The sequence below is a fragment of the Cucumis sativus genome, chromosome 5, assembly GCF_000004075.3.
Source record: "Cucumis sativus cultivar 9930 chromosome 5, Cucumber_9930_V3, whole genome shotgun sequence".
In the NCBI taxonomy this organism is placed as follows: domain Eukaryota; kingdom Viridiplantae; phylum Streptophyta; class Magnoliopsida; order Cucurbitales; family Cucurbitaceae; genus Cucumis; species Cucumis sativus.
The window spans coordinates 30,742,026-30,766,826 of NC_026659.2; the positions used below are offsets into that span (position 1 = coordinate 30,742,026).

At 32.1% G+C, this 24,801-nt stretch overlaps 3 protein-coding genes across 4 annotated transcripts; 2 read left to right on the forward strand and 1 right to left on the reverse strand.

The window, feature by feature from the left end:
- Nucleotides 1–298: 298 nt before the first annotated feature.
- Nucleotides 299–1,598, forward strand: LOC101208954 (basic leucine zipper 43). The gene has a single exon (XM_004141433.3). The coding sequence runs from the start codon at nucleotides 689–691 to the stop codon at nucleotides 1,223–1,225; it is 537 nt and encodes a 178-aa protein (XP_004141481.1). The 5' UTR covers nucleotides 299–688; the 3' UTR covers nucleotides 1,226–1,598.
- A 5,491-nt stretch (nucleotides 1,599–7,089) lies between these two features.
- On the forward strand, nucleotides 7,090–9,955 carry LOC101209197 (6-phosphogluconate dehydrogenase, decarboxylating 2). Its single transcript, XM_004141434.3, has 2 exons — nucleotides 7,090–7,302; nucleotides 8,250–9,955. Exon 2 carries the CDS (start codon nucleotides 8,258–8,260, stop codon nucleotides 9,719–9,721), a length of 1,464 nt encoding a protein of 487 aa, XP_004141482.1. The 5' UTR covers nucleotides 7,090–7,302; nucleotides 8,250–8,257; the 3' UTR covers nucleotides 9,722–9,955.
- A 5,132-nt stretch (nucleotides 9,956–15,087) lies between these two features.
- LOC101209443 (protein NSP-INTERACTING KINASE 1) lies at nucleotides 15,088–19,630 on the reverse strand. Of its 2 annotated transcripts, none has more exons than XM_004141435.3 (11): nucleotides 19,073–19,576; nucleotides 18,751–18,883; nucleotides 18,531–18,602; nucleotides 18,314–18,457; nucleotides 18,144–18,215; nucleotides 17,982–18,041; nucleotides 17,810–17,907; nucleotides 17,539–17,688; nucleotides 17,013–17,354; nucleotides 16,513–16,892; nucleotides 15,088–15,908 (listed from the first exon to the last, which is right to left on the reverse strand). In XM_004141435.3, exons 1-11 carry the CDS (start codon nucleotides 19,179–19,181, stop codon nucleotides 15,588–15,590), a joined length of 1,881 nt encoding a protein of 626 aa, XP_004141483.1. In that variant the 5' UTR covers nucleotides 19,182–19,576; the 3' UTR covers nucleotides 15,088–15,587. The 2 variants fall into 2 exon arrangements, with proteins under 2 accessions (XP_004141483.1, XP_031741803.1); XM_031885943.1 differs by lacking the exon at nucleotides 19,073–19,576 and adding an exon at nucleotides 19,606–19,630 and having other exon boundaries at nucleotides 15,588–15,908.
- Nucleotides 19,631–24,801: the final 5,171 nt, after the last annotated feature.

Below are 24,801 nucleotides of genomic sequence, written 5' to 3' on the forward strand. Positions count from 1 at the left end.
TCAATAAAAGCAGTTGTTTCTATCAAAATAAAAAAAGACTCCGGGTCAAGTAATTGGAGCTGATTATTTTTAAATGGAATTTAAACATTGAACACTATTGGGTATTGTAGTTTCTTTTTGAGCTCTACCCTATGAAAGTTGATGAATAGGGATGTGAAAGAAGGCTTTACTTGCCTTGTCCATCTTCTTTTTGCTTACATCACTAGATTGAATTGTCTAGTAGAGATACTTTTCTAATCATTCTACCATAACAATAATTATACCTCCCACAATATGTATGCCTTCTCTGATGTAATCAAGATATGATGTGAAAAATTATTCAGAAACATAATCAACTCTAATGTGCGAGTATATATGTGTGAATCATGCTTATATCACAAACACATACTAATAGACATGAAGTAGTCGAAACAAGAAGGAAGGTACAAGATATAGTATAGTACCTGGTCGATCTCATGACATGAAAGCAAAGCAGCTGTGCCATAACAGGACATGGACAAGATCTGCATGATATTCAAGTGATTCAACCTCTGAAAAGCTTTCTCAAAATCACTCCATGATCCCAAGAGTGGGCCAATGAAACCTTTTACTTGCTATAAAGCACCTTCACCACCAAACTTCCCATTCTCCCTAAACATTGTCTTCTTCTCTTCCAAGATCCAGTAAAGCTTTCAACAAAACCTTGAAAATGCAGCCTGGTGAAGTCACAAGTCTCCAATATCTCATCCCCTCCAATTTATCTCCGTATGCTACTCACTTTCCCATGGCACAGAACAACTTACCTACAATCCAACTTAATGAATTCTCTAATCCTTTATATAATTTCCAAGGTCCTTCTCAAGTTCATGATTTTAGACAGCCGTGTTTGAGTAGCAATTCAACTTCCGATGAAGCAGATGAGCAACAGCAAAGCCTTATCAATGAGAGGAAGCAGAGAAGGATGATATCGAATAGAGAGTCTGCACGACGGTCACGTATGCGAAAACAGAAGCATTTGGATGAGCTATGGTCTCAAGTGCTTTGGCTAAGGAATGAGAACCATCAGCTTATTGATAAGCTGAATCAAGTCTCAGACTGTCATGACAAGGTTGTTCAAGAAAATGTTCAACTCAAAGAGCAGACTTCAGAACTTCGTCGAATGCTTACAGAACTACAGGTCAATGATCATTACCCCAGCTTCAGAGAACTTGAAAAAATCCCCCCTAACTCACCATCCGAGAGCTGAGTCTGCAGCAACCAGTCATGACAAGTTATATAGATAAAGCGAGGGTGAGGAGGAAATTTTTTCCAGTCCCTTTCTCCAGTTATGGTTCTTCCCACTTCAGTCTTTTCCTCCGTTCAGTCTGTAGCTTCATGCACGTAAAGAAGAACTGCAATAACTTCTGTTTGAGCATCTTAGTTGATTAATGTATAATTATGATTTTTATTTTTAGCATCCAAAGACACCTTGGAGCTTCTGAACTTGATCCATATAGAAACACAGCGAGAGATCCATCCTAATCCTATTTCAAATATAGTTCTATAAACTAATGACAAACAATTTACTATCTATACAACAAAAACAGGACAACAAATTAAGGGCAATGGTCCTTTGTCTATCCACAATTTGGTATTTCATTTGAGTGTGTTTTAATGAAATTAAGAGCCTTTGGGAGGATTATCAGGATAGTTTCCGTCCATTTGGCTTCCTCTTGAAACGAATTTGCTGAAGCTTTTTGCAGCTATCTCATCTCTTTGTTTAGCTGACTGCATATTGTTTTTGTAGATTCTTTGAGATTATTTTTTCAGCTGCCCCTTCCTTTTGTACATTTTACCTTTTCCAATGAATTTGCTTAAAAATTTGAAGTGTTTAAGAAGAAACCAGCACAGGAAGTTTTTTCTTCAAAATAACTACGATGACTAAGTTTCATATCGTGCAGTGAAGATAGTAGTAGTTGTTCCTGATGTTGAATGTACTGAACAGGGAAAGCAACGAGCAGCATGGATTGGATTTCTTATAAGTGGTGGTGGATGGAACTGGTTATAATCTTTAAAAATTAGGAACCGCTTGGATTGATTTCTAACACTTTTTTGCACTTAGAAATACTCATTTAATTACTTAGAAAGACAATCTATACACACCCTAAATGAACAAAAAGATATCCAATGAAATTTTGAGCACTACTGACAGCTTTTTGAGAGCCTTCGTGTTTGTGAATAGACCAGAGCAATATGTCAAAAACTTTTACATAGGACCCAGAGTAGTCTTCTGTTGACCGTTGACTACCTCTCTTTTTCTTTTAAATCCTTTTATAAAACAGAACCTTTTCACCTTTTGTTTCTTTAACACATTCTTTAGCACCAACTGCCAATTTCCAAAAATATAAACCAATGCCGAATTCTGATATTGTACAACTACTAATCCTCACAATTCAGATGCTATAGGACCAAACAGATCCAATAAGAACTGACAAATTCAAAGGAAAACCAGCCACTTCTTGTTGTACTCCAAAGATTTGAGCACAAGAAAATTGAGAAGATAAATCCATTGCCTTCCCAAAGAAGATTTTTTCCCCATAATCTTTTCTACACTTCCATAACTTTTTGATGAAGGCTCCTATAGCAGAGATTATCTTGCCTCTGGTTCCCTCTTTCTCACAATTCTTCCATTAACTACCTTAAGAGCAAGGGGAAAGTAAAGTGTTTTATCATCATACTCATATCACCCTATTACATCCAACATAATCTATTTTTATGTCTCCAACACACTGCCACTATGAAGAGATTCTCTAGTTCACTTTTACATAATACTATCCCACAAACTGTGTAGGAAATGCTCGAGCTTTTCTTAATTTATTCACTCTGATACATTACCTCCTCATCCAAATTACTAATCAAGATCTACAACAACACAAAATTATGAAATGTTATGTACACAATTTGATTGGTCAAAGAGTCATTCACACTTGACATACACAAGGAGTGAATTTGCAGAAAATCCTATTTTCTGTTGTTTGGGGAGAGAGAATTACTTTGTTAAATTGAATGAGCTTTTATCATTATTTCAGTCAATTTTTGGCCTAAAAGTTAATAGGAAAAAACGCTTCAAGAACTGAAAGGTCTAAATGATCAAATCTTCAACGTAGACTTCAACAGTACTCCCTCTAAGTTGAATGTTTGGGCTCCAAAGAGTAGAGCTTTCAGGACTCCAATTTTGGAAAAAGGTCCAAAAGCGTCTATCATATTGGAAAAGAGCTTTTTTCTCCAAGGGAAGACAACTTGATGCTGAGTGGAATTCTGATGTACTTCCTTTCTTTGTTTAAAATCTCTAGCTCAATGAGCAAAATGTTAGAGAAAAACAAGTTAAGACTTTTTCATGGAAGGGGTGTTGATGAGGAAGGCCTCGCACTTGGTTAATTGAGATACAATTTTGAAGTTTATGAACCTTGGGAGATAGGTATCAATAATTTGAGATTGAGTGATTCGTCATCAGTAAGTAGCTGTGTTGCTTCTTTATAAAGCCAAACACATTGTGGAATAAGATCATTGTGAGTGAATCCAGTCCTCACCTTGTTAAATGGGTTTCAAGTTTCAACTTTCAAGTTATGGTCTTTAGGACTGCTTCAACAAACCCCTGGTATTACTATTTTTGCAAGTTTTCTTTCCTTCTCTTAGTTTGTGAAATGTTCCATTGGGACATCTCATACACATCTTTTGGAGAAAGAATGATTACTTCCTCCCTATTTCCTGTTTGATCCTCATAGTACAGGAGTTGATAGACTTCTTGCTTGCCATCAGTTTCAAATCTAGGAGCTCTAAGACCAATTTGGTGTAACCAGATGCTCAAGTTTTATTCAAAGTCATCAAAAGTTCTCTTTAATAAGAAATTCATGGTATTTAAACATACCGGCTGGCACAAAAAACCCCAACAGCATACATATGAACTTAATTTGCACAGTGACAACACTCAACTCGTGGCAAAGCTAAACATAGAAGGTCTCATCAAATTTAATCTAATCAAGTACATTTCTAATCTCATAGCCCCTTGATGAAATTTTAAGGGATAATGTGCCACCTTCCGTATTAAGGTACATTATAGAAAATCCACCAAGAATTTAATCCATTTTCACTGTTCCATTTGAAAGCTCGGAATAGTTTAAGCTGTTGCGGGTGAAAATATGGCCAAGTGTCTTGACCCATAGGGATCAACCATAAGGGCTAAAGAGACCAACTCCACAAGTTGGATCAAAAGATCAATAAACAATCACTTGGCTTACTAATCTCTAGAATGGGTGAATTCAGACACATGTGTTCATCTATTAGGCCAAAGGTATGTCTGAATTCACTAATTCCTGCGATAAATTAGCCAAGTGACCGTTACAAAATCAATTTTCTATATAATCAAAAGAGCTTGAGTAATATGAGGTACTCCCAAATACATCTTGTATTATCTACTCTCTAGCTATATCTTCAAAAGATTACTAACTTGATCGTCAGAGTGTTAACGGCCAAGCACTACACCAGTTCGAGTTTTCTTCTCTTGTCCAGAGCGAAGATTCAATTCCTCTAAATTTCAGTATAAAATGGGCCAATGGTATTCAGAATCCATGAATGAAAGCATTGTTTTTCAGGACATTTTTTTGAAAAGCATTGTTTTTCAGGACTTTTTAGTTAAGAATCCAGCAAACAAGTCTAGCATAACTTATCATTAGTTTTCATCTCATGCTCGAGTTAAAATCTTAAAATCTACATTGGGTTGAAAACAAATCCAAGAAAAGAGCGGGAGAAAGAATCTGGAAGAGCAAGATTGCAATCCAGCGTACATCCAACATAAGAACAAGCTATCTTTCAATAAATCTTTTGTATAAAAAGAAACCCACAAACATGGAGATCTAAATGCACTTCTAAGACATTGTAATTTAATTCTTCGTCCATCAAAGAGGGAAATCCATACCTGAAAATATGCAGATGAGAAATGGGAAGTGTATAAAAAAGGGATTTTCTTCTTCTTTGTGATGTTTGCTTACCATCTTCTCCACCCACAAATGAACTAACTTTTTGTTCTACCTTGCTTCATAGTCATAAAAATTTGAGATTTTGAAAACAACAAAGAGTAATATTTTCAATATGTCATAAACAGTAGACCAAATTTCATTTATATTTGTATCCTTAAGAAGAGATCATCATATGAAAATTTTGAGAAAAGAATGGAGAAGAACAAGCCAATGACAAAACCAAAAAATTATACATTTTTTTCAACTACAATATTTTTCTAATTCCCTTTTCCGATAGAAGTGTATAAATTACATATGGGATGTTAAAAACCGATCTAAACTAACCAAATCGAATCGAACCGAACCAAATCGACCAATTCGATTCAAGTGGTTTTTCTGTTCAACTTTGTTAGCTTGAGTCTAATGTTAACTAGAAAAGTATAATAATAAAGATCACCTTATTTGACCTTTATATTTAATTGTTTTGGTCAAAGAATGTGAACTCAACTTTGGATTGTTCGTGTGTATACAAAATGCATTATCATATTTGAAGAAGGTCTAGAAGTATTCAAGGTGCTAATGGAAAGATTGGAAAAATGTAAAAGGTAAGAATTTTGATCTTTGTCCCATGTCAACTCTTTTCCATTTTGAATTGTGTAATCTACGTTTGAAAATGAAGTTTCAAACTCACCTTTTTTGAATTTAAATTATTAATTGAGAAAAATAGTAACATCTAGACATTTTTCTTATTGTACTATATCTACTAATACTTTCACATTTAAATCTTATTTTTACTATCTATTAAAACTCTTATTTCAACTCAAAGGCCAATATGGTTATTAGAACACTCCACGAAGATTCACAAACAAATAAGGAAGCAACAACAAGAGCAAACTCATCAACCTTGAACTTGTTCTTCCTATGTTAGATGAAAAGAATCAAGCTCCCAATGTACATGTCAATAGTGAAATAAACATTGACGTAGAATGAAATTATTGTACACATTGGACTTGGGATGAAACGGTAGATGCAATATTTAGTTTTGCACCTATGGAGGACATCCCTAATGATGTTAATGACTATAGCACCAACAAATTAAGGAAGCAAATGGCAAGAGTGAGGCATTTTTTGGGAGGGAAGAGACACCCTTGACACCCAAAAGAGAGCAAATACCACAGTACATCGCAACAAAGTATCGTAAATTGATGTGTAAAAGAAAATACCAAGTTCAGAAATGAGGTCACTCTCTCCATTGAACCATTATACAATAATTTTAACAATACAATAACCAACGAGAACAAGAATGTATAGTGGACAACCATGCAGGGATACCCTCCCAAAAAGCACACTCTCCAACCTTTCGACGACTAGGAACACCCACGACAATCTAAAAAAGAAATCAAAACCTTTGAAACAATCAACTAGGCTAGCGAGTGCATAACCAAATTAAAAAATCTTAGTCATTTAGAAAAGACAATCAAAAGAACAAAAACAAAAAATAACACATTATTAGACAAAAGTCTTGGTTTAAAAAATACAACCATTTATTTTCTTCAAAGCGACAATAATATCAACCAAATTAGAATCTACACTAAGCAAACACGACGACAACGACACCAACACGACCCAAACCGATCAAATAGAGTTTGTTACCGTCTTATCGACAATCATTTGAACAACTACGTCAATCTAAAATTAAAGTTTTTGTAGATGGAAAGACAAAATCTTAATATTTCTAAATTGGTATATAAAAATAAGAAATATGACGAAAGATGACGAAAGTATTATGATAGTTTTCACCAACCCCCTTTGTGAAAGGTTAAACACAACTTTTTTTACAAATTCTGTTCACCTACCCTTCTCTTCTGCCCCCCAAGGCTGCTTTCTTTCTTTATTCTAAAATACTTCCATTCTCCTATAACCCTCAAAGTTGATTAAATTTTAATTCTTGTATGGAGAAAAAAAAATTAAAATTTTGGTATGAATATAAACTAAATTTAAGATTTATGGAAGGTATATAATTAAAGCAAAACAAACTTCAAACTACATGGAAAAAAGAAAAGGAATTTGGTTGTTATTTTTATATATATAATTTAACAAAATAAATTTTATTGGTTGAATGTGTTTCTCCACTGGTGAGTCTCCAACTTTGACCTGCAAAGGGTCTATATAGCGAGTTTCACGAGCACCTAACCAATATCTGTGTAATAATTCCCATTTTTCTTCCATACCCACTTCGTTTGTTCATCTTTGTCACAACCCCCGATCTCTAATTCTTGGGAATTTGCCTCTTTCTCGATCCATTTCCACCGTAATTGAGAATATTCAGGTTTGATTTCTTCTGGGTTTTCATTCTACTGTCTAACTTCATTCTGCCCTTTATGTGTTTGTTTCCTTCAATGCGGTTTCTTACCTTTTGTTCGATTTCAACGATGATTTACAAGTTATAGATGGATGCTAATTCTTATGCTGTTGGTTTGATCCACTGATCTGCCTTTCATTGGCATAAGAGGAGATTCTAGATCTTGTGATTTATGGATATTATTGTTATAATCATGGAAGTTTTTCTTGTTGTTCTGCGGTATATGGTTGTTTTATTGTTTGAGTGGTAAATTGAGCAGATTGTGAACTTTTTGGGTTTTATGGTGAAAGCATGAAATATTAAATGTAGAGTTGCTGAAACAAAATAGAGGTTTGTCAGACCTCTTTGTGAATTCTTAATGGTTAGGCTCCATCTTAAGAGGCTAAGTCCAAAAATTTAAGGCAGTCCTTTGTTATTGTTACGAAGGACAAGAAATAACAGAAGAGTTATTTTAACTGAATCAAGTTGGAAAGAAGTACTGCTACTTCATGCTTCTTTCAAAAGCAGGTCAAAGTGCTTTAAAGTTTTTTTTTTTTTTAATTTATTTTTTCCTGAATCAAATTAAACTAGTGATAGAAAGAAGTGTTTTTTAATGGGTTATTATAACATCAATTTTAACCATTCCAAAAGTTGCATCAAATTCATACACAGTGTGAGTTTAAGAATTTTGGGAGTTGTAATTTTAAGTTAATACTTCTTTTAAGGAAATGTGCACTTTGCATGTTGTGTTTGTTTTCGTAAGGGGTATTTCTTTGACAAACGCAGCAACGACCCCTTATGAAAACTAAACAACGGTGGTTGGTTTTTTCTTGTTCTTCTTACTTGGATTTTACAGTAAGTTGTTGTATTCGGATCTATAGCAAAGTAGATATCTGTTTTTATCCGACACCTTACAAATCTTGAATGTGCCGCAGGTAAAAACATGGCTGCTCCTGGAAAACCTACAAGGATTGGTCTTGCTGGTTTGGCTGTAATGGGTCAAAACTTGGCTCTCAACATTGCAGAAAAAGGCTTCCCTATTTCTGTATATAACCGAACAACCTCCAAAGTAGATGAAACGGTTGAACGAGCAAAAGCTGAAGGAAACCTTCCTCTCTATGGCTTCCATGATCCTGAATCTTTTGTTCAATCAATTCAAAAACCTCGTGTCATAATCATGCTTGTTAAAGCCGGGGCTCCAGTTGACCAAACCATTAAAACCCTCTCTGCTTACTTGGAGAAAGGTGATTGCATTATTGATGGTGGTAATGAATGGTATGAGAACACTGAGAGGAGAGAGAAAGCCATGGGTGAATTAGGTCTGCTCTACCTTGGAATGGGAGTTTCAGGGGGTGAAGAAGGTGCTAGGAATGGTCCTTCTTTGATGCCTGGAGGATCTTATGAGGCCTTTAAGAACATTGAGGACATTCTCGTTAAGGTTGCAGCCCAAGTTCCCGACAGCGGTCCCTGTGTGACTTACATTGGCAAAGGTGGATCAGGTAACTTTGTCAAGATGATCCACAATGGAATAGAATATGGTGATATGCAGCTGATTGCAGAAGCTTATGATGTTTTGAAATCTGTGGGGAAGCTATCAAATGAGGAACTTCACCAAGTTTTCTCAGAATGGAACAAAGGCGAGCTTCTAAGTTTCTTGGTTGAAATCACTGCAGATATCTTCAGCATCAAGGACGACAAAGCCGACGGCTATTTAGTAGACAAAGTTTTGGACAAAACCGGTATGAAGGGTACCGGTAAATGGACTGTTCAACAAGCTGCTGACCTCTCAGTTGCTGTTCCTACCATTGCTTCTTCTCTTGATGCAAGGTTTCTTAGTGGTTTGAAAGAAGAGAGGGTCGAAGCAGCAAAAGTCTTTGGATCAGGTCTTAATGATGTCTTGGTGCCTCAAGAAGTCGATAAAGCAAAGTTGATCGATGACGTGAGACAAGCTCTTTATGCATCCAAAATATGCAGCTATGCTCAAGGCATGAATTTGATCCGTGCCAAGAGTATTGAGAAGGGATGGGATTTGAAGTTGGGTGAACTTGCCCGGATTTGGAAGGGAGGTTGTATCATCCGAGCCATATTTCTCGATAGAATCAAGAGGGCCTATGATCGAAAACCCGATCTAGCCAATCTTCTTGTGGATACAGAATTTGCTAAGGAAATAATCGAACGACAGTCAGCATGGCGAAGAGTTGTATGTTTGGCCATCAACTCAGGTATCAGCACCCCAGGAATGTCCTCCAGTCTCGCTTACTTCGACAGCTACCGGAGGGAGAGATTGCCCGCAAACTTAGTCCAAGCTCAAAGAGACTATTTTGGCGCCCATACATATGAAAGAACTGATATGGAAGGATCTTTCCATACCGAATGGTTCAAGATCGCCAAACAGCTTAAGAACTGAAAGTATTCTTCGCCATAATCCCGAAAGGAAGAACAGTTTTTTATTTTCAATAATCTTAGCTCTGTAATGTTGTTGATCGGAGCTGATTTCATGTTTTTGGGTGTCAGTTTGGTTACATTACTTTGTTGTTCTGAGTTTCAGAGTTTGAATATGTTGTCTGATAAGTTTATGCATAGAATTTCCATTTGATTTTCTTCTTCCGAGAAATGTTAAAATTTGTGAGTTATACTTCAACTCTTCAGCTTCTCCCAAGAAAAAAAAAAGAAACAGATTTTCAAAATTTGGCTATGTTCATGTTTGGTGGAAATAGATGTCTTTTGTTAAATGGTGAATTTTACTAATTGACACTTTCCAATCAAAATTGGATTAAAAACTATAAATAATAGTTTTTTAAAACAGTTAGAATTTGTTCAACAATCCAACTCTTAAACTTAAAAAAAATACAAAAAAAATTGAGGGAAAATATGCTTAATATTAAAAAAAAACCACTATAGATTAATATGAATTGTTATTACATAGATAGTAATCTATCTTGATCTATCACGGTCAATCGTAGATAAACTATAATTTTTTGGTATGTTTTTTAAATATTTCGGTTCATTTTGCTATATTTAAAAATAACCCTAATTTTTATTTTTATTTTTTAAAAAAACACTAAATTGTTATGAGCCTTAAAGAGATTACTAAATACGTCTCTCCACCACCAAACTAAGAAGTTATAACCATTGTCCTTTTTGGTATGATCATAAAACATTTAGATATCAAAAAAACGTATACATCTAAGTAGGTGGCCTATCTTCTCACTCGAGGTTCCTTCACTTTCACAATGGATAAGTAAGGATTTCTTCCATAGGAAGCTGATATTTCTTAGAGTTTTTAGCAAGTAAAGAGAAAAAGATAATGGAGGATCATCATTTTCATAACAAAAGGAAACACTTTTTCTCTCTTTCATTTTTTGGTGATCAACAAACACTCACATATTATGCCTTAGCTTTTGAATTTTAGACCCAAAAAGAAAAGAAAAAAATTGTCTAGTGATATTGAAATTAAAGAGATCCAACTAATCCAAACAGAACTCAAATCACATAATAAAGTTGGTTGAAGAACACTATTTTGATAATGGTATCTTTAGTCTTGTTATCCATTTTATACATATTGTGGATAATATATTTCAAAAGAAAAGTGATCCATCATATTCAAATTTGATTTAAATTGGGTTAGATGCTTAATTATAATTGTTCATAAAGTGAGTCAACCAATTAACAACTTTATATATTCATCCTCCCATTTACATGTTATCATAGACCCTATAATGCCTGTTTTTCATGCCACATTCATATTCATCATTAGACTTTAAAGATTCTTCTCCCTACCTATTATATTTTCTAAAAAAATTTATTTCTAATTGAATTATCATATATATACTCTTAGTTTTCATTTCAATTGACTTAATTGCTAGACATGTATATACGAAGACTTTTAAATATCTTGGTTTAGTTTTTGGTATATGAAAACAACATAGACTTTTAAATTTGAGTCGTTGATGCCAAAATTTGGGCAATGGTAATAGGCTTAACATTCACATTATCACAACAAAAGTAGATTTATAATAAGGAAAAGAACGTAAATTAGAAGATGGAAACACCTACGAAACACTTCACCACATGCCACATAAGGTTTGATGCAAACATATTTGTAACATGTAAGGAATCTTATTAGAATAGACTTCCTTCATTGATGATATGTATGGTTGACATGAGTTTGCCTCTCACTAGAGTTTTGGAGTAGCTTTGAGATAGCATTTCATCTTACGAATCATCTATGGACGTGCCCTATTTCGTGTTTTGGTCAGTCAATATATGTTAATCAACATCTTGACTTTTGTTTAAACTGAGTTAATCCTCATTGTTAGGCTTAAAATGATTCTATAGGTTCAACTTTTTAGTCCATATTCTTGTTATCATTTGACGTTGTGATTTTGTTTTTGTTTTTTTTTTTTGTCAATTATATAATTTGGTTGAAAGTGACTAATAAGATAATTAGTAATGAAATGGGTTTTGTGGGTATTTGTATGACTCTTTTTAAAAAGTAAAATTCAAAATTGAAATGAAGGTAGCATTGGATTACTTTATAACCTCCAAACATTCTAATTCCTCATCCTTAGAATTGCTTCTTTAGTGCATCTTTGAACAAAGCCTTTAATGTAGTCTACGTTGTAATAATGTTTTTCTCTTAAATTTGAACTAAAATCTCTCTTTAATTTCAGTTCATAGATTTCATCACCATATGATTAAATTTAAGATTAATTTGTTAAAAAGCAAAGAAAATTAAATTAAATAAAAATTAAAACGAAAATGAAAAAAAAAAGATAGTTTTTTACTAAATAACTCACTTAATTTCAATTTTACTTATCCAGGCTTTTACTCTTCAATTATTGTGTATATATATATAAAAAAAAAGAATATATGCATGCAAAAAGAAAAAAGAAAACATTAGCATTTTAAAAATACAGATGAATCGATCAATCAAACTATATATACAAGTTATAGAAAAAATGTCTACATTTTTTACCATTCAAATAAATGTTGATAGAAGCTTATAAACGTTTATTACTGTATAAAATGTTACAAATTTGTCATCGAAAAACTTTGATAGAAATTTTTTAATGTTTGCCGGTAATAGAAATTGATAAAAGTCTATTATTGATACTACTAATTATAGAATTAAATTAATATAGGTCTATCATTGATAGAAGTTGTTTATGAAAATAGTTTAACATTTTCTCGTCGTATATTTGTTTAAAGATACAACATGTGGGCTTTATTTGTCTAAAATTTGCAACTTCATGGTGCAATTAAACAAACATTAAATTTAAATGATAGCTGCAATCTTAACAATTAGATTCAAAATAATTAAGAATATAGCAACATTTTAATTTATTTTTTTTAAATATAGTAAATTAAATTTATCAAAATCTACCAATGATAGAAGTCTATCACTAATATACCATGTTGTAAAATCTATTAGCAATCGAAGTCTATCACGGATAAATTTTGTTTATATTTGTATTTTTTAGATGGTGTTGTTATATATTTAATTATTATTCCTAAAATTACTACCAATTATAATTACCCTAAATTTAAACTATTAAGAAAATATTTTAAATTTAATTCGATAATAAAACAATTATAACTCTAAGACATTTTTAAAAATAACAAAATAAATTAAAATATTTACAAACTATATCAAAATTTTGTATTCTATATAGAAAACTATCACGATCTATTAATGTCATGAAACATATAAGTGACTGTCAATGTCTATTATTGATAAAATGTAAAATTTTAGTAAATATTTTGTGAAATTTGCTATTTCGAAACAACAACCAAACAACAAAATTTATGCTAAGATTATACCAACTTAATTCTAACATCATCACCAACATATAACAATGAGAACGTAGTGAGCAACCTAATTGGTAGCATGAGGATTTGGAAGAGAGAAACAGAGAGATCTCAAAAGCTTCTCGTCACGACCCGATCGATCTTAACAACTAATTTCTTTTTCACCTTCACAACAGTTTTGTTAATCAAATGCAACTTAATAGAGAAGAGGGAGATATCAAGAGAAAAGAGAGAAAGAAGAAAGAAATCAAAAAGTAAATTTTGATTCGACTTTTCCAAACAAAGTTTTCTAACTTTTTGCTGACAAAAACCCAAATTTTTTTTCTACATTTTCCATTTCTATTTAAACTTTGGTTTACTTTCTTACTCCACTGTTAGTTTTGAGAAAAAATTTTCTATAATCATCTAATTTAATATGATATCTAATAATAAAACAGGAACATATAGTAAAACAAATAAAACGAAATTGAGATAAAAAGAGATATCTAATATTTTATACTCGATTTCCATGGATTTACATGTTCCCGCTGCAACATTAAAATTAGAAGGAAGCAAAAACGAAGAAGATGGATTTTCGATCGAGAGAAATGAGAGTAATTAAACGGGTGGTGTATTAGTAGCGGTAGCGAGGAAGGTGGGAGTGTGATTTCCAGCCATGATGACGACGGTGGCGGTTGTGGCAGAAGGCGTATCGATCTTCATGATTTTCGGGTGTTCTTCGTAGGAAAAAGAGGAAGAAGAAGTAGGGCGTTTCCGGTAGGAACAAGCAAATAAAATCAATGAGGTGAGGATGAGAAGTAGAGTTAAGGCTATTCCTCCGAAGAGATAAGGAATCGGAGTATTCCAAAGGCGGCGGTGGTGGTGGTGGTGGTGGCCGGAATTCATGGGGACGCCGGCGACTAATAATCACCTCATTCCTCTCTGTTATTGTTTATTGGTGAAATGAAAATGGATTGTTTCATCAAATATACAATTATTTATAGAGCCCTCCTTATGAATAAATTATTGGAAGCCACCTCACAAATATCTCTATACATATACATATATAAAATATGGCTTGTATGGGGTCACAAATAGAGAAATTTTATCGACGCTTTATAGATTAATAAAAAAAAATATATAATTTTTTAAAAAGAGTAACATTTAAAAGAGTTAAGCTAACTTTTAAATGTAATATAAATTAAAGACCATAAAATTGATAGGAGACTCGAGACCTTTGAACCTATACTAAATCCATTGGTACAGTTCTATATCAACCCATTTGTTCCATGTTGCTAATAAACATGTTTTCATAGTTTCTATCATTGACGAATTTAGTATAGATTTAGAGAACTCAAATCTTTTTTAACTATATAACTATATGATTAAATCATATAATGGTTCAACTTTAACTCAATAACATTATAGCAAAAGACAACAAAACAGTGAGTAAGCCCCACAACCAATCAATTCAATAACTTTTGAAATTTAATAATTAAAGAAAGTACTAATAATAATACAGCAAACCATATTAATAAAATATGCATAGAATTTATTAGCACATTGAGGTTGAGGAATAATAAACCCTTTCATCACACCCACTTCAAACAATTTTCACACCAAATTAGATCATGGGCCTGTATCTTGTTAAAATTCAAAAAAGGTAAAACTTAGGCAATCTTAATTCACATAATCAAATCCCATTATATTAGATTAAAAAAATTGAAGTGGTAGTACCCAATATATATTATAATGTCATCCACTAAAGGGTGGAGTGATGTGGAAATCAAATGTCTTGCCATAAAGTTTCCCAATCTTTCATTTTATTTCCATAAAAGAGTCAAAAGACATTATCAAGTTGCCACACCTTTTTTTTCTTTTGGGTTAGTGCTACTTGAAGTTGGTTAATTTTGAATTAGGGTTGATTTAGAGTTCATTTAATTAAGAAAAACTTGGTAAAAAAAAGAAGGATTGCTTCTAAAATAATTTGCAAAATTAGGGTTTGACCCTTTTTTTGGATTTTCTCGTCACTTAAACACTTTGACGCTTATCATAAGCAAGAAATCCATCCAAACGACTTGTAAATCTAAACTTCGTTCGATAACATTCTTGTTTTTTATTCTCTGTTTTTGAAAATTATGCTTATAGATTAGCCACTTTCATTTCATCGTTTTTGAAAAGAGAAGTGTGTGAAAAACTAAAGGAAGAAAACATAGGCATAAATGTAGATACTATAAGCATAATTTTTCTTAAACAGAAACTTTGAAACAAAATTGTTATCGAGCGGCCCTATACAATTGGAGGAAGAAAATAACAAAGCCCTTGTAGAGCTTCAACATGCTAATATGTTACAACAAACTTTCAACTCCTATGCACCCCAAGAAGAAGAAAAAAAAAACTTCATCTATGAAAATTTTCTTAATATACTGAACTCTTCAAGAACTGGTAGAACTTAGCCAAAGAATTTTTGAAAAAAAGTTTTTTCACCTTGGACCAGAGAGCTCCATGGCTTGAACCAGCAATGAAGAATCATCTGTGAGATCAGAGTATCTGTCTGAGGAAGAGAAATCATGGGGTTTGCACTTTGTTGAATCAACTCTTTGAGAAGCCTCCCATCTCACAGCAAGCCCTTCTCCTTCAAGCATTCTCACAACTTCTGACATTTTTGGTCTATGTCCTGGTAAGTATTGTGTGCATAACAAAGCCACTTGAACCATTTCTTCTAGTTCAACTCTGTCATAGTTGGCTTTTAGATCCTTGTCTACTAACACTTCGAGCTTCTTCTCTAGATGAATCCTCTTTACCTGTAATTATTATCAACTTATTAAGAAACCGACAATTAAAGATAAACAAAAAACGTAGACGGTAGAGAAATCAACATGGTTCACTAATAGTGTGTTAGCTATGACTACGGACGAAGGAGATCAAATCAATTCCATTATTAGAGAGAAGTTCAGATAATATAGAATCAAATGTACTAGTAGAATTAGAGAGTTTATATAACAAACTCCAATCCTGGAGACCAATATTGTAAATCAAATAAATATGGTCAGTCAGACCTTGTGCTTGGTTGTTTGGAGAGTTAACTAATAGAATCAAACTCAATGTCATTCACTTTCATCTTCTAATGCTCAAACCATTTCTTCCCATTTAAATCAGAATGTAACCGAATCGTTGTTAGGATTAGGAACTTCCTACAGTTCACAGACCGTTGAAAGATGGAGAGAGGAACATGATAACAATGGCATGTGTGGCATACTGCATTTAACTCGTTACCATTGTGTTGTGTTCTCCACCCTCTTGAATGATAACTTTGAGAAGGAATGAAAGTTCGAGGAAGAATCAAATGATAACTAAGAAGAATTTGAAGATGAGACATTTGTGTGCTTTTTCTATGGTGATACTTACCCAGTCAAGAATGCCTCCTTTCTGATTAGCTGCTTTGCCAAATTCAAGGGCTCTCTGCCCTGTGATCAGTTCAAGGAGTAGGATTCCGAATCCGAAAACATCTGTTTTCTCAGACGACTGTCCGGTGGATAGGTACTCGGGAGCTATATGTCCCACAGTGCCTCTCACAGCAGTTGTGACATGTGAATCTTGATGATCCAGAAGTTTTGCTAACCCGAAATCTCCAACGACAGCTTCGCAGTAGTCATCAAGCAATATGTTTGCAGCCTTAACATCTCTATGTATTATCTTTGGGTCACACTGTTCATGTAGGTATAACAATCCCCTAGCAGCTCCTATAGCAATTCTCTTCCTTGTTCCCCAGTCTAATACCGGTTTTCCTGCAAAAGAAACCGATAATTTCCGTGTTACAATGTCAAACATTAGATATTATAGGCTGCAATACAGTTAAGTATCAAATATATAGAGGGATTTTTCATCGATGCTCTTAAAATGACTACCTTTGAGACGTGATGCAACACTTCCATTTGACATATATGGATAAACAAGAAGCCTTTCAGTTGGTGTGTTGCAAAATCCATATAATCTGAGGAGATGACGGTGCACGGCCAGGCTGATCATCTCAACTTCAGTCTGAAACTGGATCTCGCCTCTACTTGCATTCCCATCTTTGAGCCTCTTAACAGCTACAACTGTTCCATCCGAAAGAATTCCTTTGTAAACATTTCCAAAACCTCCCTTTCCTAGTATGTTCTTGCTGCTGAAGTTGTTTGTTGCTATCTGAAGTTCTCTAAATTGAAACCTTCTCAAATTTCCAAGCGAAATTTCCTCATGTTGTTGGTCTGCAATCGAAAGTTATTGGCATTAAATCCAGAGAAAAATGGACAGGACATAGATTAGAATGATAATATAATCCATACTCAAGTTTAAAGTTTGGCCTTTTATTACTCAGATCAGATGTTGATTAGCAAGATTTTAACAATAATCATGACAACGAAAAACAATGCAATGCTCCACAGAATTTACCTTTTACATCGAAGAATGTAGGTCGATTGCTTCGTCTTCTCCACCATATGAACAGTCCAAATACAAGAAAAATCAGACATAGGCAAGCTAAGCTCAAGCCAAATGTAAGGGCCATTTTATGACTTTTCAATCTCACAGCAGGTAAACCAGCTAAAAAGCAAAGAGGATTGGTTTAGAGTAGAACCACAGCACGAATTCTTACAAAAATAATTGCAGAATTCAAAAAGGTGTGAAGGAATTATAAATAACTATGTGTTTTCGTGAACCTTACTTTGTGTACTGTTCAAATTCATGGACATAGGCATTAGAGTTGTACCATGGCAACCGGCCTCGGACCCAGTCGCACAAATCAGAGGGTTCCCAACAATGCTGCAATATCAGAAAGATTTTGTGAGTGAGAATTCACTAAAAAACGCACATACAGAGAAAAGAGAGAGATATACTTGAATGTTTTGCTGGGAAATCTAGGAAGAGGGCCACTGATGTTATTATAAGACACATCACTGCATAACAAACAAATTCAGCATAAGAAACTGAATTCAAGTGCAGGTTTTCACCAGCATCATGAATCAAAGATGGGTGAATTTGAAAAGATAAGAACTTACAGAAAGGCAAGCTGTGTCATGTTAGCTAAAGACATTGGAATTGCCCCAGAAAGACTGTTATTGTTAAGCCTCCTAGAATCAATGAATGACCAAACAAAATTAAACTAAACCCATTGGAGAGGGGGGGAAAGAAAAAGCAAAAGCAAAAGGCAAAATAGGAAAATGCTTACAAGTACTGTAGGCTTCTTAAATGGCCTAAAGAAGAAGGAATTTCCCCTGTGAAGAAATTGTTTGATAGATCAAGTGTTTGAAGCTTTGAGAGCCTTCCAAACTCTGGTGGAATTGGACCTGTGATATTGTTGTTCTGCAACAACCTATAGAGCAAATACAAATCAATTTCCCAACTGATTTATCTTGTTGAGTTGTTTTTCAATCATTTCAACTTACACAATTTGAAGGTTTGTTAAATTCCCAATGGTTGAAGAAAGAGTTCCAGACAGGTTCTGGCTTGGGGTTCCTCTGCATTACGAACAAAATCCACCAAAAGAAAGACAAAAAGAATCAGAGAATTCCGGTGGTGGATTGTCTCCATTTTCCCCAATCTCCACAAACAAAAATTTTCAGTTCAAATTCTTATAGAAGAAGAAGATGGAGAAGAGAGATTTACAAGCCAATGACAAGACTCTCAGGAGAGCAAGTAACCATAGTCCAACTACATGGGTCAACAGCATCCCCATCCCAATTCTCAAGCACACCATGGGGATCTTGAAGAGAAGCTTTTATACCCATCAAAGCTTGAACTGAAAATGAAAAAAATGAAACAATGAAAAACCATTTCCCCGCATGAAAACTTCCACATTTTCCCATCTTAAAATAACTAAACAGACAAACCCATCTTGCAGAAAGAAAAAAGAAAAAAGAAGAATTGGGCAATCAAGTTAAGGCCTATATTTCCCCTCACATTTTGGTCTCTTTTTTCTCTCACTTACCTTCATAGTTAACACCTTTGGGTGATAACAAACCATTTATTGAAGAAACCCAAAACAATAAAGAAGCCACAAGACAGGAAACAGTAGCCTCAGTTCTCTTCATTCCCATTAAATGCTCATGTACAAGAAACCAGAGACAAAGCCAAACTAGAAGGGTGAAGCTATTGGAAATGAAGAAGAAGAAGAAGAAGAAGAAGAAGAGGGTGAGGTTCAAAAGAGTGTGGTTGTTTTATGGGGAAATCTTCAAATCAGAAGCAATTTTTGTGGTTTTTATGGCAGAAATCTCCCATTAAACCAGAAATCATGTAATGTCAGAGCCTAAATGGAGGTGGAGAGAGCAGTTTGCTTTTGGTGGCAGTGGGAAGCAGTGGCACTAACAAAGCATGCTTGTCATTTGAGACAAGAAGTTTTGAAGAATATAATATGGAAAAGCCTTAAAAAGAATCAAACAAAACAAACCAAATCCATGTAAGTTTTCAAGATTAAAATATAAATCAAAAAAGAAAGAGGACAGAGATTCAGCATTATTTTACCTTTAATCATGTCTTATGCTTTTAAAAGAGGTGCCATGTGAATTATAAATTCCCTTAAAACACATTATTCTTAATCTTGTAAAACAAGTACAAACAAAAGAATTTTCAAAAGCTCCTTTCTTTTTTTCAAAAACTGCAAACTGGAAGAACAAATCTAAGTTCTTGATAAATCCCTCCAAAACCCCCTTTCTTTTTTCTTTTTCTAAAGGCAACCCAGTTAAGAATACAAGATTTTGATACATGGGTAAGTGAAATAAAATGAAAATTCACCTAATCTCATTAAAAAAAAAAAAAAAAAAAAAAAAAAACTCCCTTTTTTACCAAGTTGGATGAAGAATGAAGCAGTTCTGATAGAATAACAACAACTCCAGTAAAAATTTAGATGATTTAGATTAGTGGGTGAGTAAATGTTAAAACTAGATGAAGATTTGATTGAGAAATGATGAACACAAATCTCTGAGCAAATTTGTTATTAGTCAGTTAAGAGAATCAAAAGGCATTGAAGGTGAGAAAGGACAATGGGTTATGAGAGAATCAAACATTCTTTGAGTTTGGCCATTGGGCAAAATTCTAAAAAAAACCATATGTACATAAAAATGGAGAATGTGAGAATCTCAAGAAGGCTATGGAGTTGGTCACCCACTATCAAAATAATTACAAAACCCAATTCATCTTTTTCTTTTTTTTTTCTTTTTTCTAAAAAAAAAAAAGAAAAGAAAAAAGAAAGAGAATTTTGAAATATTGTGAAGTGCTTTTTAAAGGGTGGGGAAAGAGAAAGAATTACACATGGTAGGTTTGTATAAGAAAGAAGCAATGAAGTGTAGGAGACAGTCATTCCACCAAAACTGTTGAAAAAGAAAAGTGCTTTTGGAAAAAGCAAAAGCTGACATTTTTCTCTCTCTCTCTTTTTATATTATTTGTAATTCTATTGCTCTCCCTTGAATAATAACAATAATATTTAACCTTTTAATAATCTTCATTTTAGATTGTATATTTTTTTTCTCAATACTCTAAAAACAATTCATTTCATTTCTACTCAACCTTTAGGGAAGATTAGATTTTGAAAGTTTAGTTGAAACTACATCACCAAAATGTAATTAGGGATAGAAAAACTATTTAAATGTAAAAAGAAAGAATATGAAATTGTGAATGTGAATGTGATGATTGCAGAGGGCGTGCAAAGGGAAGGTCTCAATTATAGAGATGAATGAACAGTGTGTAATATTGTTCTTCATCATCTTCATCATCATCATCATCATCTTTGCACTTCTTCCATGTCCCCACTCCTCTTTTTAACCTTTTTTTCTTTCTTTGAATCTCTATCATTTTCCTTTTTCTTTGGGTTTATGGTGGAAAAACATTTCCTCTTGCTTTTTCTTTTTCATTTCATTTCTTGCGCTATTTCATTTGTCGAAGTTAAAGATTCAATCTCTCAAAAATTTTACACAAATGTGTCTGGCAAAAGAAATTAAGTTAAAATATCATATCCGTTCTTGTACTTTCAAATTTGTTCAACAAAAGTGTTACCTATGAAATTTTTAAACGAAATTTGTCAAAAGTGACAAACTGAATCAAGTGTAATGAGATTTTGTCGCCACAAACCGTAAATAATTTGTACTTTTTTATTATTCTTAAACAAACTCATTTTTAATTGTATTTTGTTGCATGGAAATTATAATTATTATTTAATCAATTTGTGTGAAAATTAATTTTGAGTGTATTAAAATTAAAAATATAATAACTAAAATTAACCAAACTTCAAAATATGAAGATAAAGATGATACTTTTAATTGAGAGATAATTGAACAAGAATGTCCACGATAATTAAGAGATGAATATACATTGTCGTAGTTTATTTTTTTAATAGGTCTCTAAAATGCCTAATAATTTTTATGGGTCATTTGACGTTAGCTTTATTAATTTTTAAAAACTAAACTTCTAAACTTAACCCTTACATATTATCTTTTTTTTTTTTTGCAACCAATTCAAATTTAAAAACTAAAATACACTTATCGTATTTAAAATCGTTGTTCTTAAGCATATATTTCAAAAACAAATAACTAAAATCATAGAGGTTACCAAAAAAAGTGTAAACTTTTTTAAAGTTTAAAGTGCTTTATATGTTGTATGTCTTTAAAATTTGAATATATATATATATATATACTCTAAACTATATGCCTATTATTATATACACATCCTTTTTCTTCTTTCTTTTCTTTCAATGTCTACTTTTTTAATATATATATGCTATTAAACATTTTTGTTTTAGTTGCTTTAAATTCATCTTAAATAAAATTACTTAGGTTTGGTTGAATTTAATTAGGAAAAAAATATTTTTCAAGAAATTTATTTTTCTAAAAAATTGTTTAATATACATTTAAAAATCTATTTAGTATCACTTTCAAATATTTTAGTATTTTTTAAATTAATTACTTAACAATATAATCCAAACATACAATTAGATTAGTTTAATAATGAATTTGATTTTGGGTTTGTGGTTGTAAAAATTATGTTTTTTTTTCAAAAGATTTTAGATACTACATTTATTTTCTTGTTGTTTTTAAATTTTAGTTTTATCTTTTAAAACAATTTTAAAAATTAGGGTAATAATGAAAGAAAAAACAATAGGTTAAAAGTAAAACTTTAATTCAAATAAAAACTCAAGGAAAAATATTAACAAAGAGCTTTAATTTAATTAATATTCTTTAGATTGCATGTATCTTTACTTGATTTTCTATAATATGAATGGAACACTTTCTAGAAAAATAAATTAAGCTTTAAATTCAATAATAATAAGAATGAAAATGAATATATATATATATATATATATATATATATATATATATATATATATATATATAAATAGAACAAATTAATTAGTGGGATACAATAAAAGTTTGAAATATTTGGTTGAAATGTCTCACTCATTTACAAGCAATAATAATACTTAAATAATGTAGAATAACATATAGACATAAGGAATATTTCTAAAAAAAAGTTCAATTATTTTGTCATTTTTATAACATTCCCCCTTCTCCTATTTTTTTTTTTTTTATTTCTTTTAATTTTATGGCTATTCTCTATTTTCCCTTTAGCTTTCAATTACTTAAATAACCCTCATTAATAAACCATATCCCTAATCAACTAATATAAGTATACAAATAACATATTTCGTAACTAATTGAAATCTATAAGTAATAAAGTCTAAAATTCTTAAATTTTACTATACTTGCAATTCTTTAAAAGTGTTGTTATACACTCTTAAAAAAGTGCCTCCGACTAATTCACTTAACATAAAAAATGACAATATATTATGGTATAATAATTCCATGGTGACCATTGATCACTTACCAAATGTTGTAAAGTCAGGAGACAAGTTATCTCTAAGAGATTAGTTAAGGTACATGTAAGTAGGTATGATGGTATAGTAAAGGGAAATAGAATAACTTAATCCATGTAATAAAGTCATTGAAATGAATTGTAATTATTGTAATTATTAAACTAAACACCATAATTTAGGGAAGATATATATATAAATAGATATAGATATAGATATAGATAGATGGAGAGGAAATTAAAGAGGACCACCAATAGCAAAAAGCATATACTAAAAAAATGAAAGAAAATAAAAAATGGATATATATATAATAAAGTAGAATGGACCTAAGCATAAGAAAAGAACACAAAGCTTTAATAAAAGAATGACAAAAAAAAGTGAAGAAAGAGATTAAGTTTCCAAAAACTCCAAAAACACCTTCACATTTTATTGTCTTTTTCTTTCCACCAAAACAATTTTAAAATTAATATCACTCTATGCCTCAAATTACAATTTACACACAAATGGCTCTAAATGGACATAAATCTAAAGATTCTAACTCTAAAATATGGATGTTTTAACTTTAAATAAAAGTGATATAATCTTGTTATATAGTTTGTAAATATTTTTGGTTTTATTTTGGTATATTTGAAAAAAGAATATGTGGCACTAACTTAGCAAAGGAAAGTAAAACAAAAATGATAGCATTTAGGGGTGTGGTGTTGAGTATAAGAGTGTAAAAGTGAGAGTGATTGATAAAGAAATATGTGTCAAATGCAATGGCATGCTAAAGGGACCACCCCCCTAACCCCTAAACTATATCATCACATTTCATTTCAATCTCAATTATTATTACACCAAATTAGGATAACAATCGTCGTTATTAAACATAGTTAATCAAGACGCGACATATAATTAATATATATATATATATATTATATATCATTCACTGCTTAGTTTAACTTTCATTGGACTTCTAGGTTTTATAACGTGTCTCACATTTATTCTTTAAGTTTTACTGTTGGTTTCATAATAGTCATTTGTTTTAACTTAGTCATGCTCGTTCATTTTAATCTAGTCATTAGGTTTCAAGATTTACACTTTTTGACCTCAGTTTTAATCATTAGCATTAGTGTCTATTGGAATTAACTTTAAATAACAATGGAATCAATGGTGAAAAACAGTAAATTTTAATTAAAGATTAAAAACAATATTTTTTTTAGTGATAAAAATCTTAAAACTTATAGACCGAATTGAAACACAAACTTAAATCTTAAAGGTAAAATTGTAACATTTTGAAACTTTTATAACTCCAACTCAAAGTTAAAAACTTAAATGGATAACTATGAATGATCAACCAATTTTTTTTCAAAATCATTCTCCACTACTTGTCGACTTGAAATAATTAAACGATACATGGTAAAAAATAATAATAATAGTATAGATATATATAGTAACAAAAGAAGAAGAGGAAGAGATAGGAAGTTTGAATGCCCAAAAGAGGCATAAAAATGAAGCATTCTTATCCTTCAAAACAGTAGAAGAAGATTAAGAAAGAAATTGTTGTTGTTATCATTATTTTTTCTTTTAAATGAAGGGAAAAAAATGTGGGGTAAAGCAAATGAGTAGGAAATAATTACAAATATTGAACAAATTAAAGAAGGAACATTGATGTGGGTGGGAAGACACATTTTTCTTTCACAAATTTATAACTTCTTCTTGTCTATGTTTCGTCCAAATCCAAAAGTTATAAGCAATACGTATAGCTTAGTTCGATAGTAATTGTTATGATGAAAATGGTTGGAAGATTATGGTATGCATATGAACATATTTGAATTAAGCAATTGAAGAGATGCTCGGATTGTGGGTGTTTTCAAGCA

Excerpts from the sequence above, each read along its gene's own strand:
- LOC101209443 (XM_004141435.3), bottom strand. The coding sequence starts at position 19,181 with ATGGGAATGAAGAGAACTGAGGCTACTGTTTCCTGTCTTGTGGCTTCT. Across the intron at positions 18,216-18,313 it reads TTAAGAAGCCTACAGTACTT|GAGGCTTAACAATAACAGTC; the intron begins GTAAGCATTTTC and ends CATTGATTCTAG. Across the intron at positions 15,909-16,512 it reads AAGGAGGCATTCTTGACTGG|GTAAAGAGGATTCATCTAGA; the intron begins GTAAGTATCACC and ends TAATAATTACAG.
- LOC101208954 (XM_004141433.3), top strand. The coding sequence starts at position 689 with ATGCAGCCTGGTGAAGTCACAAGTCTCCAATATCTCATCCCCTCCAAT.
- LOC101209197 (XM_004141434.3), top strand. The coding sequence starts at position 8,258 with ATGGCTGCTCCTGGAAAACCTACAAGGATTGGTCTTGCTGGTTTGGCT.